This window comes from Pseudophryne corroboree, chromosome 12 (assembly GCF_028390025.1).
Source record: "Pseudophryne corroboree isolate aPseCor3 chromosome 12, aPseCor3.hap2, whole genome shotgun sequence".
Lineage (NCBI taxonomy): Eukaryota > Metazoa > Chordata > Amphibia > Anura > Myobatrachidae > Pseudophryne > Pseudophryne corroboree.
Window position 1 is genome coordinate 53364707 of NC_086455.1, and position 18609 is coordinate 53383315.

General features: G+C 46.4%; 1 protein-coding gene across 5 annotated transcripts in view; it reads right to left on the reverse strand.

Moving 5' to 3' along the window:
* The window catches only part of CCDC9B (coiled-coil domain containing 9B), a 324503-nt gene that overhangs the window by 87630 nt on the left and 218264 nt on the right, over window positions 1-18609 (reverse strand). For all 5 annotated transcript variants that reach the window (XM_063947519.1, XM_063947517.1, XM_063947518.1 and 2 more), the window contains one exon: window positions 5258-5401. In XM_063947519.1, coding sequence (XP_063803589.1) covers window positions 5258-5401 — 144 coding nt within the window. The remainder of the gene's footprint in view (window positions 1-5257; window positions 5402-18609) is intronic.

The window sequence follows — 18609 nt, forward strand, 5'->3', positions numbered from 1 at the left end:
TTAAGAACCCCTGGTCTAAAGTATGAAATTTTATCCTGTAAACGCACTGCTCCAGGTCTACCAACAGTCTAGTACTCATAGGCTTTCCGACAAGAACTACCTACTACTGGAACACAAATGTATCCTTCCAAAACATCCTAAAGCATAGAATCTCAAACTCTGCCATTACAGTCCAGGTTTTCATGCCTAAGCAAAGGTGACTAAATTAGTACCTCAGCCAAAGCCTGAACTGTAAAAATAGGATTTTAATTACCTACTAGTAAATCCTTTTCTCGTGGTGTGGAGGGGATACTGGGAATCCATTTAGTACCATGGGGTATAGACAGGTCCACTAGGAGTCATGGGCACTACAGAAGTTTGATTGTGTGTACTGGCTCCTACCTCTATGCCCCTCCTACCAGTCTAGGAAACTGTGCCCAAGGCAACGGACATACTTTGAGAGAATGATATAGAAAAGGAAAGTGGTGAAAATTCGAACCAGCACAAGATAGGTTGCTTGATGTGAAACGCCGGCACCACCTTAGGAAGAAATTGCTGACGAGTCCTGAGTTCAGCTCTGTCCTCATGGAAAATTAAGTATGGGCTCTTGCCCTCAGCTCCGACACACATCTTGCTGAAGCCAAGGCCAACAGTGTGACGGTCTTCCACGTAAGATACTTTACGTCTACCTCCTGTAATGGTTCAAACCAGTCCGATTGGAGAAACTGCAGCACCAAATTGTGCCTCCCACGGCACCTTGGGATCTCAGGTTGGATGTGCAGAACACCGTTCAAGAACGTCTGGACCTCAGGGAGAGAAGCCAATTGTTTCTGAAAGAAAATAGACAAGGTCGAAATCTGAACTTTATGGAGCCTAGGCATAGGCCCACCTCCACTCCTGAGTGCAGAAAAAGCAGGAAACGTCCCAGATGAAATTCCACCGTAGAATATTGTCTGCTCTCATACCAAGAGACATATTTCTTCCAGATACGATGGTAATGTTTAGACATTACCCCCTTTCTGGCTTGCGTTATAGTCGGGATGACCTTGTTAGGAATCCCTTTCCTGGCTAGAATCAGGCGTTCAACTTCCATGCCATTAAACGTAGCCGTGGTAAGTCTTGATAGACGAACGGGCACTGTTGCAGAAGATCCTCTCAAAGAGGCAGAGGCCATGGATCTTTGATCATCATCTCGAGAAGATCCGCATACTAGGCTCTTCGTGGTCAGTCCAGAGCAATGAGGATTGCTTGAACTTTTTCCCTTTTTATTCTTTTTAGAATTCTTGGGATCAGAGGAATGGGAGGAAACAAGTACACCAGCTGGTAGACCCACGGAGTTGTCAGGGTGTCTACCGCTACTGCCTGTGGGTCCCTCGACCTGGAACAATACCGATTGAGCTTCTTGTTGAGTCGGGAGGCCATCATGTCGATTTGTGGATACCCCCTCCGACGTGTCAACCACTGGAACACCTCCAGGTGGGGGCCCCATTCCCCCATGTGCAGATCGTGTCTGCTGAGGAAGTCTGCTTCCCAGCTGTCTACTCCCGGAATGAAGAACGCAGACAATGCCACGGTGTGTTTTCCGCCCAGAGGAGAATTCTTGACACCAGTGACATTGCGGCTCTGCTTTTCATTCCGCCCTGTCGGTTTATGTACGTTACCGCCATCACATTGTCCGACTTGACCTGAATGGCGTGATTCTGAAGAAGAGATGAGGCCTGTAGTTCCAGGATGTTTATTTGAAGGACTACTTACGGACTTGACCATCTTCTCAGAAGCTGCACCCCCAGGGTGACTGCTCCCCAAACTCTGAGGCTTGCATCTGTGGTTAGCAGAATCCAGTTCTGAATCCCGAACCTTTGACCTTTGACTAGGTGAGAAGTCTGTAGCCACCACAGGAGAGAGATCCTGGCTTTTGGTGACAGACGAATCCTCTGGTGCATGTGAAGATGCATCCGGACCATTTGTCCAATAGATCCAGCTGGAAGGGCCTACATGAAACCTTCTGTTCTGAATTGGTTCGTAAGAAGCCACCATTTTCTCAAGAAGGCGTATACAGAGATACACAGATTCGGGTCGGCTTCAAGATGGCCCAAACCATCTACTGGATTTCCATTGCCTTTTCCAAGGGAAGGAATACTTTCTGAGACTCTGGTGTCCAGTATCATTCCCAGGAACCGAAGCCTCTGCGTTGGTTCTAGGTGAGATTTTGGCATGTTCAGAATCCACCTATGATTGAGGAGTAGTCTGGTTGAGAGGGCAATGTTCTCCAACTGCTGTTTCCTGTCCGATGCCTTTATCAGAAGATCGTCCAAGTACGGAACTATGTTCACTCCCTGTCTGTGGAGCAACATCATCTCCGCTATCACTTTGGTGAACACCCTCGGTTCCGAGGAGAGACCAAATGGCAGGGCCTGAAACTGGTAGTGGCAGTCCTGCAGTGCAAACCGTAGATACAGTAAGCCTGATAAGGCAGCCATATTGGAATGTGAAGGTACGCATCCTTGACATCCAAAGACGCTAGGAATTCCCCCTTCTCCGGACCTGAGATAACCGCTCTCAACGACTCCATCTTGAAGTTGAACAAATGTAAGTACAGGTTCAACGACGAGGTTCAGAATCTGTCTTACCGAACAATCCAGTTTCAGTACTACAAACAAGCTGGAATAGTAACCCTTGTTGTGCAGATGAGGTGGAACTGAAATAATGACCTGGGTCTCTAACAGTTTTTGAATGGCGTCGTGTAAATTTACTCTCGCCTCTTGTAAAACTGGTAAGCCTGATTTGAAGAATCTGTGAGGTGGGCGATCCTGGAACTTCAGTCTGTAGCCCTGGGAAAGAAGGTCTATGACCCAGGGATCCTGGCACGATCCTGTCCAGATGTGACTAAAGAATTTTAGCCGGGCTCCCACCCTCATGTCTTCCAGGCATCGCGGTCCACCGTCATGTGAAAGGTTTTGAGGAAGCAGAGCCTGAGCTCTGTTCCTGTGAACCAGCAGTCGCTGGTTTGTGTGGTTTACCTCTAGAACCTCTGGCAGCGGTAAAAGAACCTCTGGCCTTGCCCCTAAACTTGGCAGTCCGAAAGGACTGTAGATTAGATCCTGAGTAGGCCTTTCTCCTGTGAAAAGTAGGCCTTCCACGCCTTTCCTGGAGTCCGCGTCAGCAGTCCACTGACGTAGCCATAATCCTCTGCGTACCGACACTGCCATAGCTGTAGTGCGTGCATTAAGCAAACCTATATCTTTTATGGCTTCCACCATAAAGTTCACAGAGTCTTGTATATGTTGCAGGAGCAAATTAATTTCCACTTGAGGTAAGGTGTCTAACCCCTCAATTAAATTACCTGACCATTTAGCAATGGCTCTTGTAATCCACCCACATGGTATGTGGGGTCTCTGGGCCACCCCGGGAGCAGTATACAAAGATTTGAGTGTAGTCTCAATCTTGCAATCAGCCACGTTTTAGGGAGGCTGCACCAGGCACAGGTAGTACAAGTTTACGTGAAAGCCTGGAGATTGACACATCCACTATCTGCGTATTTTCCCATTTTTTCGTATCCTCAGGAAGAAAAAAAAAAAAATTAACAACCGCCTGGGAGTTTGAAATCTCTTATCTGGATTAACCAACAGTTCTTCAAACAGGGTATTTAGTTCTTTTGACACAGAAAAAGTGGCTGAGGATTTTTTCTCTATATTAAAAGTAAGATTCCTCACTCTCTCATCTTATCAGGGATATTTAGAACTTCTCTGATAGCGTCTCTAAGAGCCTCTACACCCTGCGACAGAGTACCCTCCTCTACCTCTGTGTCCACCTCACCTTCCTCCCTTTCTGACCCTTCATCATCAGAGTCAGAATGCAGTATATGGGTCAAGGTACGTTTTTTGCGGACAAATGGTAGAGGACTGAGACGCTGGTCTGAGTCATTTTTCATAAACTCATCCATAGACTGCCTTAAGTATTGCGTCTTTCTCATTACGAGATAATTTTGTAGAAATGGTGGAAATCATTCCCCTAATGGAGTCCAGCCATGCTGGTTCTGCCCCGCTAGCCTGGGAAGGGATACTACACTGAATACACACTAGTGAACAACCTGGAGAAGAGGAACACTGTGCCTTACATGAAACACACTCTTTGCCTGACATACTGCAGTAGTGACAGCGCACGCACGCACACACACACACACACACACACACACAGGAAGAGGTTAAAAGCACAATTAACCAACAAAGAGCCCTTCTAGAGAGACACAGAGTGAGTATGGAACCAGCACACGGCACCCTTATCGCTAATGCCAAGTTTAGCCGTGTCGCAGATTAAGTACCTAGATTAGGGAATTAGTACACTAGTAAATCGCTCCCCCCTGCTATAAACCCTTGGTACCGCTGAGGTAAACTGGATGCTTTCCGGAGGAGCTGCGCGTCCATGTCAGTGTCTGAGTCAGCTGCAGTAGGGAAAATGGAGCTTGGGAGCTGCTGGATGCGCTCATAGTGAAGCCCCGCTCCTTCAATGGCGTGCGGTCTACCCGCTCTTCTTTATACTGATTGATGTGTCTGAGTGCATAAAATGGAAACATTCCCCTTTTATGGCTGTAGTGCCAGTCTGGGTACTGTGTACACTTCAGTGTACTTAGTCAGGAGACTCAGTCCACCCCATATAGAAGCCGTGCGTCTCTGTACCCTCATGCCGCTATAATGGCCGGCGACCCGCTATCCAGGATGGCGGCTTAGTACTCACCACTCTTCATTCTTTTGGCTTGTTAGGGGTGGCGGCGTGCTGCGGGAATGTACACTCGCCGTGCTGGGGCTTGCGAATAGTTCCCTCAGGAGCTAGCGTCCTGTCAGTAGGGAACTGGACCATTAACCCAAGGTGGGGTTGGGCCGTTTCCCCCCCTAAGTCCCACAAAGCAGGCAGGCTGGTGCCATCCAGTCCTGCCCGAAAATAACAAACTTTAAAAATAAATGCAGAAAACTCTTCAGGAGCTTCCAGAGACGTGACCGGCTCATCCGGGCACATTTTCTAAACGGAGTCTTGTAGGAGGGGCATAGAGGGAGGGGCCAGCACACGTTATCAAACTTCTATAGTGCCCATGGCTCCAAGTGGACCAGTCTTTACCCCATGGTACTAAATGGATTCCCAGTATCCCCTAGGACGTAAGAGAAAGGTAGTATTCACAACTGTCACAATTGCAAATTAAGTCCACCCTTTAAATTATGAGGAATCACAGACACTAAATTAAATTACTTGTAAAAGATCTGTTCAGACCATAAAATATACTCACTTTCTCCATTTCAACTAAAATCTGCCTACGCCGCCCTCGACCAAAGGTATACAGGTCATCAATGTCCTCCATAGACATACTTGCCACTTTCTCCCTTAGCGATGAGCATTCTGGGTCAGTCACTTTACGGACTATCCTCTTCTCCTATATAAAATAATAAGAGATTGAGTTTACTGCACTATATTAATAATAAGGATGGAAACGTCATTTTATCTGGTACAGGCGACAATCAAAAACTAAAACATTCAGCACCTCTCGCAAACCTACAGTTTTCATCTAAAAAATATTTCCAGGATCAGACCCTTTCTGACTCAGGATGCTGCCAAGACTCTCATCCACTCACTGGTCATCTCCAGACTGGACTACTGTAATCTCCTCCGGACGGTCATTCCTGACAAATACCTCTCTCCACTCCAATTTATCCTCAATGCTGCTGCCCGGCTCATTTTCCTCACCAAACGCACAAAGTCCACCTCTCCTCTCTTACAAGACCTTCTCTGGCTCCCCTTCCCTTTCAGAATCCATTTCAAGCTTCTCACACTCACTTCCCTCACCCACTCCTCTCCCATCTACATCTCTGACTTTATCTCCCTTTACACTCCCACCCGTCCTCTTCGCTCTGCTAATGCACGCCGACTCTCCTGTCTTCTGATTACTTCCTCCCACTCCTATCTCCAAAATTTTTCACGTGCTGCTCCATTTCTCTGGAATTCCCTACCTATCCCCCTCAGACTTTCCACCTCTCTACAAAACTTCAAACGGGCTCTCAAGACCCACTTCTTCACCAAACCCAGACAAATCTCATCCTAACCCTCTGTTCCACGCTCTCTATGTACCCTGTCTGTCTACCCCTCCCCTTTAGAATGTAAGCTCTCAGGAGTAGGACCCTCTTCCCTCATGTGCTTATTCTTTTTTTTACTTTAATAATCTTCAACTGCACCAAATCCAGTAGTCTTCTGCCACCTGATACTTATTCCAGTGTCATCTGCTGATGTAACTATGTTTATTTAGCCTGTACTTGTCCTATATTGTCGTCAACTGCAACTTGCTGTTTTCCTGTTTTATTTTTTTCATGTACTCTGTAATTGGGCACTGCGGAACCCTTGTGGCGCCATATAAATAAAGGATAATAATAATAAAACTGCAAAATCTTTCCTTAATGTTATGAATGAAGTAGGGTCTCCGTAAATATTTTCTTATCCAATTATAATATCACTTTCTTCTACACCAATCTTTTAATGAAATCACATGACCATGTTCAATTGAATGAATACACATTCTAATAGATCTCTGTTAAAGGCACTTTCTAGTTAAAACTAATACCCCACCAACCCATGTATTAACTCTCGCCAAAAAGGACGCTCCTTGCGTGCTAGCTGCAGGTTCTATTTCCACTCTATTAATACCCTGTTAATCAGCATGCCAACTGTCGGTATTATGAGGGGGCGGGATGTAGCCTTCGGTATTGTGCCGACCGCCGGTAACATAACATCCGGTTGGGACTTGAAGTTTCTCCATAGCTGGGGAGCTACAGGTTGGCCGGGTCTGTGCTAGAATTCTGTCCAGCTCGATGTAGAATGCCTTTAAGCCAGTTGTAAAACAGATTTGAAGTGCTCAGGATGAGTAAACATTTTGGGAATACAGAACCCATGTACAAAAGGCCATTAATACATATTGGGACCAAGAGCATTGAGCATCTTCATCATTGACAATTCAGACAGCAGTATTCTTATTATAGTCATGCACAGAGAAACCAAACACAGGTAGTGTACCAAACCGAGGAAGACCATGATTAAGAAAAACTATACAGGACCGCTGACAGAGGTGGGAAGAATCACATTTTACGCCTTGGTAAGAAACAAGGGCATTACTGTTAATTTCCTTGAAATATCACATAGCAGCCATAATATATGGGTATAGCTGGCTGAGAACATAGGACAAAGGTACGCCTCTGTGTGGTATATAATGTGACTCCTCCTTCTTCTGGTGTCACCGAGAAGCATACCAAGCTGTCATAAAAAGATAAACAGACCAGACATGTGAAAATATGACCAGACATGTGAACATATGACCAAACAAGTGGCTGCAATTGAGCATTATAAGGAAAATAAACAAAGCTTATCAATTTCATTTCATCGTCCAACAATGGTGGTCATTCCAAGTTGATCGCTAGCTGCTTTCGGTCGCAGCGCAGCAATTAGGTAAAAAAGCGGCACTTCTGCGCATGCGTATGGGGCGCAGTGTGCACGTGCGACGTACTTTCACAAAAGCCGATGCAGTTTCACACAAAGACTAGCGACGCTTTTCAGTCGCACTGCTGGCCGCAGAGTGATTGACAGGAAGTGGGTGTTTCTGGGTGGTAACAGACCGTTTTCGGGGAGTGTGTGTAAAAACGCAGGCGTGTCGGATAAAAACGCAGGAGTGGCTGGGGAAACGTAGGCGTGGCTGGCCGAACGCAGGGCGTGTTTGTGACGTCAAAACCGGAACTAAACACTCTGAAGTGCTCGCTAGCTAGGAGTAAGTCTCGAGCTACTCAGAAACTGCACAATCTTTTTTTGTAGCAATGCTGCGAACCTTTCGGTCGCACTTCTGCTAAGCTAAGATACACTCCCAGAGGGCGGCGGCTTAGCGTTTGCACTGCTGCTAAAAGCAGCTAGCGAGCGATCAACTCGGAATGAGGGCCCATATGTAAAAAAAGATGGGTTAGGCATACTTAACATTAACAGTGTAAATAAAAAGGCAAAAAAATTATTTAGAAAATAATTATTTAAATGCTTTTGCTTCCAAACCGATCAGCAGTAAAAATAGGATTTTGGTACTTATCAGGTAAATACTTTTCTTTGAATCCATAGGGGGCACTGGAGTACTCTTGGGATAAGGACGGCCTCCATAGGAACAGGGCACTGAATATTTAAATTAAGAACACTCCACCCCTCCATATCCCAGAGTACCTCAGTGTTTTTTACTGAGCCGAACAGGAGCTATAGAGAGGTTGACAATGGAGTATTACATAGAACAGAACGGACAACAATGAAGTTGACGCATAACGTTACTGACAACTAAACAGTTGATACCATAACCAGCACTTACTAATTTGAACCAGTCGGTGAGAGTGTGTTACCATAAGATCCCCTGAACTTACCAGAAACCAGGTAAAACTGCTCTGGGTGGGCGTCCAGTGCCCCCTATGGATTCAAAGAAAAGGATTTACCTGGTAAGTACCAAAATCCTATTTTCTTTTTCATCCACTAGGGGTCACTGGAGTACTCTTGGGACGTACCAAAGCTTCCCCCTTGGGCGGGAGAGCTGTTTGGCACCTGTAACACGAGGCGGCCAAAGCTAGATGCTGATGCCGCAAACGTATCAAACTTGTAAAAGCGCAAACGTGTGCACTGATGACCATGTAGCCGCACAGCAAAGCTGCGTCGTGTTAGCTCCACGACCAGCTGCCCATGAAGTTCCCACAGAACATGTGGAATGAGCTGTTACTGATGTAGGCGGCTGTAACCTAGCATGAAGGTAAGCCTGACGTATAGTCAGTTTTATCCATCTGGATAAGGTCTGCTTAGACGCTGGCCAACCCATCTTGGCAGCATCACAGAGAACAAACAACGTATCCGTCTTACGAACTGTAGACGTTCGGGATACATAAACGCATAATGAGCGTACCACATCCAGAGTTCCAGAATGTCCTGTTAACACAGGAACTACTATTGGTTGATTGATGTGAAAAGATGACACTACCTTTGGTAAGAAAGCGGGATTCGTCCGTAGTTCCGCTCTGTCATCATGAAACACCAAATACGGTGGCTTGCATGACAAGGCACCCAAATCTGAAACACGCCTTGCCGAAGCTAAGGCTAGAAGAAAAATTGTTTTCCAAGTGAGAAACTTTATATCCATTGCTGTAAGGGTTCGAAATATGAAGACTGTAAGAAATCTAAAACCAGATTCAAGTCCCATGGCGCAGTAGGTGGAATGAATGGAGGCTGTACTCTGAGGACACCTTGCAGAAAAGTGTGTACCGACGGCAATAGAGCCAATCGTCTTTGAAAATAAAGTGACAACGCAGATACCTGCACCTTTAGTGTAGATAAACGCAGTCCTCCATCTAACCCCGTCTGTAGAAATAACAAAAGACGGGATAACTTGAAAGATGTCGGAAACTTCCGAGCTTCACACCAACCTATATAGGCACGCCAAATTCTGTAATAATGAGCTGCCGTAACTGGCTTCCTAGCGCGTAACATGGTTGGTATAACAGATTCTGGAATGCCCTCTCTTCTTAAGAGTGCGGTCTCAATAGCCACCCCGTCAAACGCAGCCGCGCTAAATCAGGGTAAAGGAACGGACCCTGTTGTAACAAGTCCGGACGTAGTGGGAGCGGCCAAGGATCGTCTGCGAGTAGTCCGCGGAGATCGAGAACCAAGCTCTCCGAGGCCAGTGAGGCGCCACTAGTATGACTGTGACAGACTCTGTTTTGATCCGTTTTAGCACCAGAGGGAGCAGCGGAAACGGTGGAAACAGATACACTAGGCTGTACGGCCAAGCGATTGTGAGAGCATCCACCGCCACTGCCTTTGGATCTCTCGTTCTGGACACATACTGGGGCGTTTGGTGATTGTGGCGAGACGCCATCAGGTCCACTTGAGGGTAACCCCACCTCTAGACCAACATGTGAAGCACTTCTGGATTTAATGCCCATTCTCCTGGATGAAAATCCCGACGGCTGAGATAATCCGCCTCCCAGTTGTCCACTCCCGGAATGAACACTACCGACAATATCACCTGGTGGTATTCTGCCCAATTGAGGATTCGAGCTACTTCCCGCATTGCCATGCGGCTTCTCGTTCCTCCTTGTTTGTTGATGTATGTGACTGCGGTTGCGTTGTCTGACTGCACTTGGACAGTCTGAGACCGAAGCATGTGTTCTGCTTGTCGTAGCGCATTGTAAATTGTGCGGAGTTCCAGGACATTTATAGACAGCAATCTTTCGTGATCCGCCCAGAGACCCTGGAGCTGACAATTTTGAACTACAGCTCCCCAACCTCCGAGACTCGCGTCAGTCGTTAGAATGATCCAATTCCAGCCGCCGAACAGTTTCCCTGCGGTTAAATTGTGTACCTTGAGCCACCAGTGTAGAGACACCCTTGCCCTTGGCGACAACCTCACCCTGTGGTGAACCTGCAGATGAGAGCCCGACCACTGTGCGAGCACATCCAGTTGAAATGGACGCGAGTGAAATCTTCCGAACTGAAGCGCTTCGAAAGCCGCCACCATTGTTCCTAAGAGGCGAATGCACAAATGTACTGAGACTGTGCGTGGCTTGAGCACTAATTGTACCAGATGGCGAATAATCTGTACTTTCTGTTGTGGTAGGTACATTCTTTGATTTACCGTATCGAGAATCATACCTAGGAATTGAAGTCGTTGAGACGGAATTAGATGTGATTTCTTGAAGTTGACAATCCAACCGTGGTGAACCAGTACCTTGTACGTTAGCAGCGCATGTTGGAGAAGCATCTGTTGAGACAGGGCTTTGATGAGCAGATCGTCTAAGTACGGAACTATTGTCACTCCCAGGGATCTGAGGTGAGCTATCATCACAGACATCACTTTGGTGAATACCCGAGGCGCTGACGAAAGGCCAAACGGTAGAGCCTGAAACTGGTAATGGTTCTGGCGTATTGCAAACCGCAAGAACCTCTGATGAGGTTGCCAAATCGGAATGTGTAAGTACGCATCCTTGAGATCTAGCGCAATCATGAATTCCTTTGGCTCTAAACCTGCAATTACTGACCGCAGAGATTCCATCTTGAATCTGTAGTAAGTGACGTACCGATTGAGACCCTTTAAGTTCAATATTGGCCTGACTGAGCCATCCGGCTTCGGTACCACAAACAGACTGGAATAATAACCCTGACCCTGTTGGTGTACAGGGACCGGAATCAAAACGGCTGAATCCAGTAGGGACTGAATGGCAATTTGCAGAACCGCCCTCTTGTCGTCCGAGAGAGGTAGTCCTGTCTTGAAAAACTGCAGTGGTGGAAGACAGTCGAACTCTATTTTATAACCTCTTAACACTAAATTGCGGATCCACCCATCCGCGGATGTCTGGAACCACGCCAAATGGAACGTCTGAAGGCGTGCTCCCACAATCGGAGAACCGAGATGGGCTGGTAGCCCGTCATGCCACTGGCTTGTCAGTGACCTTAGCGTCCTGACGACTTGTGTTGGTTTGTTGGAAACCACGTCCTCGACCCCGTCTACCAGGCGTGGCTATTCCTCTGCCACGTCCGCGAAAGGACTGAGGTCTAAAGGATTTGAACGCAGGTCCAGAGTATCACCGTCTTGGTACCGTTGGAGGCAATGGTAAGAAACCCGACTTTCCTCCCGTGGCCTCAGAAATCCATTTGTCCAATTCAGGACCAAACAACTTCTCACCACCGTAAGGTAACGCCTCTATACCTCTTTTGACCTCTGCCTCCGCTTGCCAAGAACGCAGCCAGAGAGCTCGTCGTACTGTAACCAGTGACGATGAAATGCGAGAAATGAGCTGACAGACGTCAGTAGAAGCTGTACATAGATACTCCGCAGCCTCACACATTTGATCAGCAAGAAGTATAAGGTATTCGTCATGTAGGGCAGACTTGAGTTCTGTTATCCATACTATGAGCGCCTTAGTGACCCAGATGCCAACCAACCCAGGTCTCAGCAGCACTACTGCTGCTATATACATGGACTTTAGCATAGTTTCTATTTTGCGGTCTGAAGGGTCTTTAAGCGTAGTAGCAGTTGGCACTGGTATGGTTAATTTCCGTTTCGACACCGACGAATCAACCATTGGTGGATTCTCCAATGTACATGTCACAGAGTCTGGAAACGGGTAACTAGACTTAAATCTGCGAGGTATAGAAAACAGTTTATCTGGATTCTGTCGTGTTTCTACTAACATCTTATTAAGAGATTCCGAAACAGGAAAACACATTGGAGTTCTCTGTCGTTTAGTAAATACGACTTCATCATTTGTCAGAGGCTCCTCAGTTTCTGTAAACTTCAGAGACTGACGCACCGCTCTGATGAGATTATCAATGCCTGAGCTGTTAAAATCATCACTATCTGACTCCACTTCGCCCTCCTCACCCTCATCTTGTGCCGTGAGGTCTGGCATGGAATCGTCAGAATGCAACATAGCAGAAACTGGTGAATCATAAGACATTTGAAATTTATCCCGTCTACCCAAAATGGATTTGGACCTTTCGCAAGGCTGAGATGCCTCCGGTAGTTCTGGCGGTCTCACCCTAGACTCAGATCTTGCCGCTTCCCGCTCTTGTCGAGCGGCGGTCAATTCTGATTGCAACCCAGCCAGTACATTGGCTAGCATTTCCCATGGAGGCTCCGGGGAGGAAACTGGCTTTAAAACCGGAGCAGAAATTGTATTCGTAACTGAATCCACAAAACAAACTTTACATGTGGTAGATCCATCCGGTAACACACTGCTACAGACCTTGCAGTGATGCTTTTTAATTTTTGCTGGTGCCTTACTCATTATGCAGACAGACAATACAATACACAAAAAACAGACACTTGCACGACTCAGTAAAATAGTACTAAGGTGTCTCTTTATATATATCTGGCCAAGTGCAGTACACGTGGCCAGTACTATGAAATGTGATCCCAAATTCCCACTAACACCCCTGCGCCTCCGGTGGAGTAGAGATGTAGTACTGGAACGTTCTGGAATCACAACAGGAAGACAAAGGAAGCATGGTTAAAATGTCTGCCATGCTTAAACTTATAGTCACAGTACAGGTTATAATCTTTAAAACTGATATATAACCCTGTATGAAAATCCTGTGTATATCACCCCTGCAGCCTAGCATACTGCTGCTGTTTGTCCCCCCTCGTGCCGCTGATTGTACCCCCTCGTGCAGCTGCTTGCAGCCTGTAATGCCCCCCCCCCCCTGTATGCTCCGTTGCGGAGGCAGTATGCGGGGCGGGCAGCGGGAGCCGGGTAGCGGGACGCGCTGTAAACAGACAGCGGGAGGTGGGGAGCGTGGCCCTTTGAAGCGGCTCTGAACAGCGGCGGCGGGCGGGCTGTATAGGGATCCAAGCGGCCAGTAGTATGGTGCGTTAAAGAAAACAATGTCCCCACACAGCGGGGCGGCAGCGTGAGCTGGCCGCCCCGACCAACATACCTGGACTCCTGTGGTGAGGCTCCGACGGGGCTTCCCTGTAATCACCGGCCAGCCTTTCTGCAGGATGTCTGTCTGGCTGTGAGGGTGCTCATTTAGTGAGGACCGACACGCCACAGCTGCTTGTAGCAGCTTGCAGTATCCCTGACCCTGGTCTTTTGGAAGGAGGAAAGGGATGTGTATGAAAAAAGAAAAAATATTAACTAAAAAAAATAAAAATATTCAAAATAATTGTGGACTAAGCCACAGAAGCCTGTTGCTACTTGAGCACAGAAAAAACACTGAGGTACTCTGGGATATGGAGGGGTGGAGTGTTCTAAATTTAAATATTCAGTGCCCTGTTCCTATGGAGGCCGTCCATATCCCAAGAGTACTCCAGTGACCCCCTAGTGGATGAAAAAGAAAGCCTTAACCTGTCTGGTAAAGAGATCACCATGCTGCATTCATAGATCGCCTGGTAAGGCCTGACCTGTAGTCAGGAGTCTGCTGCCGAACTTGTCTAGTGCAACTCTTTAAACTTCAAGCTCCTCATGAACGTTTCACATGTAAATCTGCACAATGGGGGTAATTCAGAGTTGATTGCAGCAGCAAATTTGTTAGCAATTGGGCAAAACCATGGGCCTAATTCTGAGTTGATTGCAGCAGCAATTTTGTTAGCAATTGGGCAAAACCATGTGCACTGCAGGTGGGGCAGATATAACATGTGCAGAGAGAGTTAGATTTGGGTGGGGTGTGTTCAAACTGAAATCTAAATTGCAGTGTAAAAATAAAGCAGCCAGTATTTACCCTGCACAGAAACAAAATAACCCACCCAAAACTCTCTCTGCAAATGTTATATCTGCCCCCCCTGCAGTGCACATGGATTTGCCCAATTGCTAACAGACTTGCTGTTGCGATCAACTCAGAATTACCCCCCATGTGCACTGCAGGTGGAGCAGATATAACATGTGCAGAGAGTGTTAGATATGGGTGGGTTATTTTGTTTCTGTGCAGAGTAAATACTGCCTGCTTTATTTTTACACTGCAGTTTAAATTTCCGTTTGAACACACCCCACCCAAATCTAACTCTCTGCACATGTTATATCTGCCCCCGCCCCCTGCAGTGCACATAATTTTGCCCAACTGCTAACAAATTTGCTGCTGCGATTAACTCTGAATTACCCCCAATGACCGTGAGCAATCTTGCAAGAGCATGTCTGGATGGAGCATACTGTAGCTTTGATGAAGTCCAATAGGAAAGCCGTTTAATCTTTCTAAATTCCTGTATTCTGAAGAGGTAAACCAAATTGTACTGACAAGATCATAAGCATGTAATTGTTCTTTATTCGTAGTCTTGTTGCAGCAATAGAGAAGGAAGCAGGATAATCTTATTTGTGAAGTGTAAACTAGCTTAGGTCAGAAAGATGGATTGTATACTGAATACATTTACTGCCTTACAACATAGGGAATCTAGGCCCTCATTCCGAGTTGTTCGCTCGCTAGCTGCTTTTAGCAGCATTGCACACGCTAGGCCGCCGCCCTCTGAGAGTGTATCTTCGCTTAGCAGAATTGCGAACGAAAGAGTAGCAGAATTGCGAATAAATAATTCTTAGCAGTTTCTGAGTAGCTCGAGACTTACTCCTACACTGCGATCAGCTCAGCCCGTTTCGTTCCTGGTTTGACGTCACAAACACACCCTGCGTTCGGCCAGCCACTCCCCCGTTTCTCCAGACACTCCTGCGTTTTATCCTGGCATGCCTGCGTTTTTCCGCACACTCCCAGAAAACGGTCAGTTTCCGCCCAGAAACACCCACTTCCTGTCAATCACACTCCGATCACTTCAACGATGAAAATTCTTAGTTCGGACGTGAGTAGATCTACTAAGTTTTGTGCTAAATTACTTAGCGCATGCGCACTGCGTACCATGCGCATGCGCATTTTTGCCTTAATCGCTCCGTTGCGAAAATCGGCAACGAGCGAACAACTCAGAATGACCCCCCTAGTTCTCAATGGGCAGACTTAATTGCTACCAGAAACATCTTAATGAAAAGCTACTTGAGGGAGACACCTTGAAAAACCGCAGATGGATCAGAGCAAGAGGGTCGGGGAGTGGCATAACTTCCATACTAGAAGAATGCATCTGGGTGCTTTCACTGACCCTAGGAGACTGCTGACCCCTGGCTCTCTACCAGCAATAGGACTGGATCCTGCCCAGCCTTGCACTGCCCAGCTTCGGTGTGCCCTCCAACCATGCCAAGTCCCGAGCAACACCAGTCTGACCTTCGGCTTATACTGTGCTGCTCACTGAGACCCCAGAGACCTGAACTCTAAACCTGCAGTATATTCTCACCTAAGGGCGCCTTAGTCACTCAAAGCTGGACCTGCCTGTGGTAGCAGTCTTCTACACATCCAGTAACCATTTTAGTCGCACTCTGGTGCCTTGGCTCCAGGAGAATAACAGAGGCGTGGAGGACTCTTGTCAATCTGAACCTCCTGACGGCAAAGAGGCACAGAATACTGGGAAACTTGTACATGCTGCACACATGTCAATCTGCCCACTCCAGGTATTCTAAATGTCTCTCTCAGCCCCTGATGCAGCCACACACTATTACTTGCAATGTGAGACACACCAGGGGAGAAGACGGCCAGACATTGTTGACAGTAGAAACCTGTGTTACTTTTTATCTTTCCTCTCTGTATTAGGGGGCTGTCTGGTCTCAATAAAGGTAGCCTACATTTCTATACAGAGACCTTACACTCTGTCTATGTCTGATGGATTGTTTATGGTTAGAAAATTTCAGTCATTACCTATGCTAATATCTTGATAAAGAAAAGAGTGCACCAGCCAGTGAGCTTTCTTGAGTTGGGCAGACTCTACAGCCCCACATCATTTCTTAGTGTACTTTATACTACTCACTGGTGCACCTCCAAGGGTCTATACAACTGTTTAAGGATTACCTAATATATCTACGTTATAGGATGGTTGCCCAAAATCTCATATATTTTTTTCCTGTGCATATTCCTTACAAACTTCTTTGCTAAGAGGGTAAGCAATGGTTCACACACCTAACTTCTCGTCCCGATTCTGATGACAACTAAGAACGGATGACCTTGTCCTGTTATTGTATTTACACAATCCAATGGAATTTGCATGATGTATTTGACCCAGGCTAATATTAATTAGCAACTCTAGGTCTCACCCCAACCTTCACCATGAGGACGCTAAAATTTCATGAGCAGCTTTTCTATATTCTTTACGATCCACACGGTTTACTTGTTTTGTTATAGCTCATCTCACACAATACTCCCACGCACAGGCCTCAAAAAGGATGTTCTCCGGATTACAGATTTACACTGTCTAGGTAGATAGTCAATAGGTTGATACGGGTCTACTAGGGAATGCCGGCAGTGCGGCGAGTGCAAAAGAGCCCCTTGCGGGCATGGTGGCGCTAAGTGTGCCACGCTATTTATTCTCTCTCCAGGGGTGTTGTGAACACTCCAAGAGGGAGAATAGTTGTCGGTATTCTGGCGCCGGGATCCCGACAGCCGGGATATTGAATGCTTCCCGGTTGACACCATAGGTGAGCAAGCCCAGGTGGTGAAACGTACGTCCAGCAACGGCCTGACGCACGGACTCCTCACTGCAGGGGGAGCCGTGATTAGCAGCAGCAATTTACAGTGATCGAGCGGCCAGGATCGATTGAATCCGGGGGTACCGCGGTCAACAGCGGCAATATACAGCGATCTGCGTTTTGGACAAAACAACCCGGTATTCCCCATACCCTCTCTCTTTTCTCCCCTCCACGGACGGACACTTGGTCTCCGGTGGCGCATCCGGACCCTGCAAGACAATAAGCACCAGGGTCCGCCTAACACCACATACGGCTTCACAAGTTGCGGTCCTTCTTTTCCTTTACTCAACGGCACAGCCCACGATCCTACTCTCATCTGTCCTCCGCTCATTTGATGAGGTCAGATAGCAGATGGGATCGGTGAACTGGAGTGCCTACTGCTTTATTTCAGCTCTATATTTAACAGGTATTGTCCTTGTATGCTCTTTATTGAACAGGTACCAACCTCTTAGAGCAGTATGGCAACGATCTAAGCCCAACCAATATGTATATATTAATGTCTGAGATACCATCTAGTCTGTGCCCACAAAGATGCATATTATAATCATTCTTTATAGTAACAATATCTATTAAGAGTAATTTTGGAGTGGGAAACTGCAGTATAAATTAAATCTGCTTTAAACTTTTTATTCCAAGGGTAAGGAGGTATTAACATTTGTGTGTTTAACACTATTTTTTGCCCTGGGGATTATATGCCAGGGACAAGCTACAGAGAGACATATCGATCACATGTCCCTTATATTGTATATACTGTTGAATACTTAACCCTTTGCTACAATTTGGATAGTTTTCTCTTTAATTGATAGCATTATTAAATCAATGATATTTTGATCTTGTTCATTGTTTTCCCTCTTTTATTTCGGACTCTGGCCCAGGCCCTAGTGGCGCATTTAGACCCTGCAAGGCCTTAAAAGCACCAGGGCCCATCTAACACCACAACGGGGTCCCCAGCCAGTGTTCCTTCTTTTCTCATTTCTACGGCACAGTCCACGGTCCTACTCTCATCTTTCCTCCGCTCATGGATGAGGTCAGACAGCAGATGGGATTCATCTACTAGAGTGTCTACACCTGTCTTCTTCACTGTCCATGATATACTATAACACAATTCTTGTTCCTAAACCCTATATGCATCTAAGTGATTCTGACATGCAGACATCTGCCCATATGTATAGGATCTGCAATACATCTTGATGCCTTTTTCAAGACATGCTTAGGGGTTTTTCTGGATTTTTGAGCGTACCTCTTAAATAACCATAATTCCCATATGATCGTAGGGGGATACTGTGTTCGTATATTTATGTACAGATTGAATTGCAGTTACGTGGCTTGTTGAATTGTGACTAGAATTTGGTCTAGATAGAGTGTCTACTGCTTAGGCACCTGCATCTGTTACAAACATAATTTGATACATAATAATTTGTCATGATCATGCTCAAGATTATACAAAAGGATACATATGAACTGTAATGCAGATGAGGTGTACAGTATACTTAAATAGCAACCATGTATTCTCTATTCAGCAAACAGACATGTATACAGGTTGAGT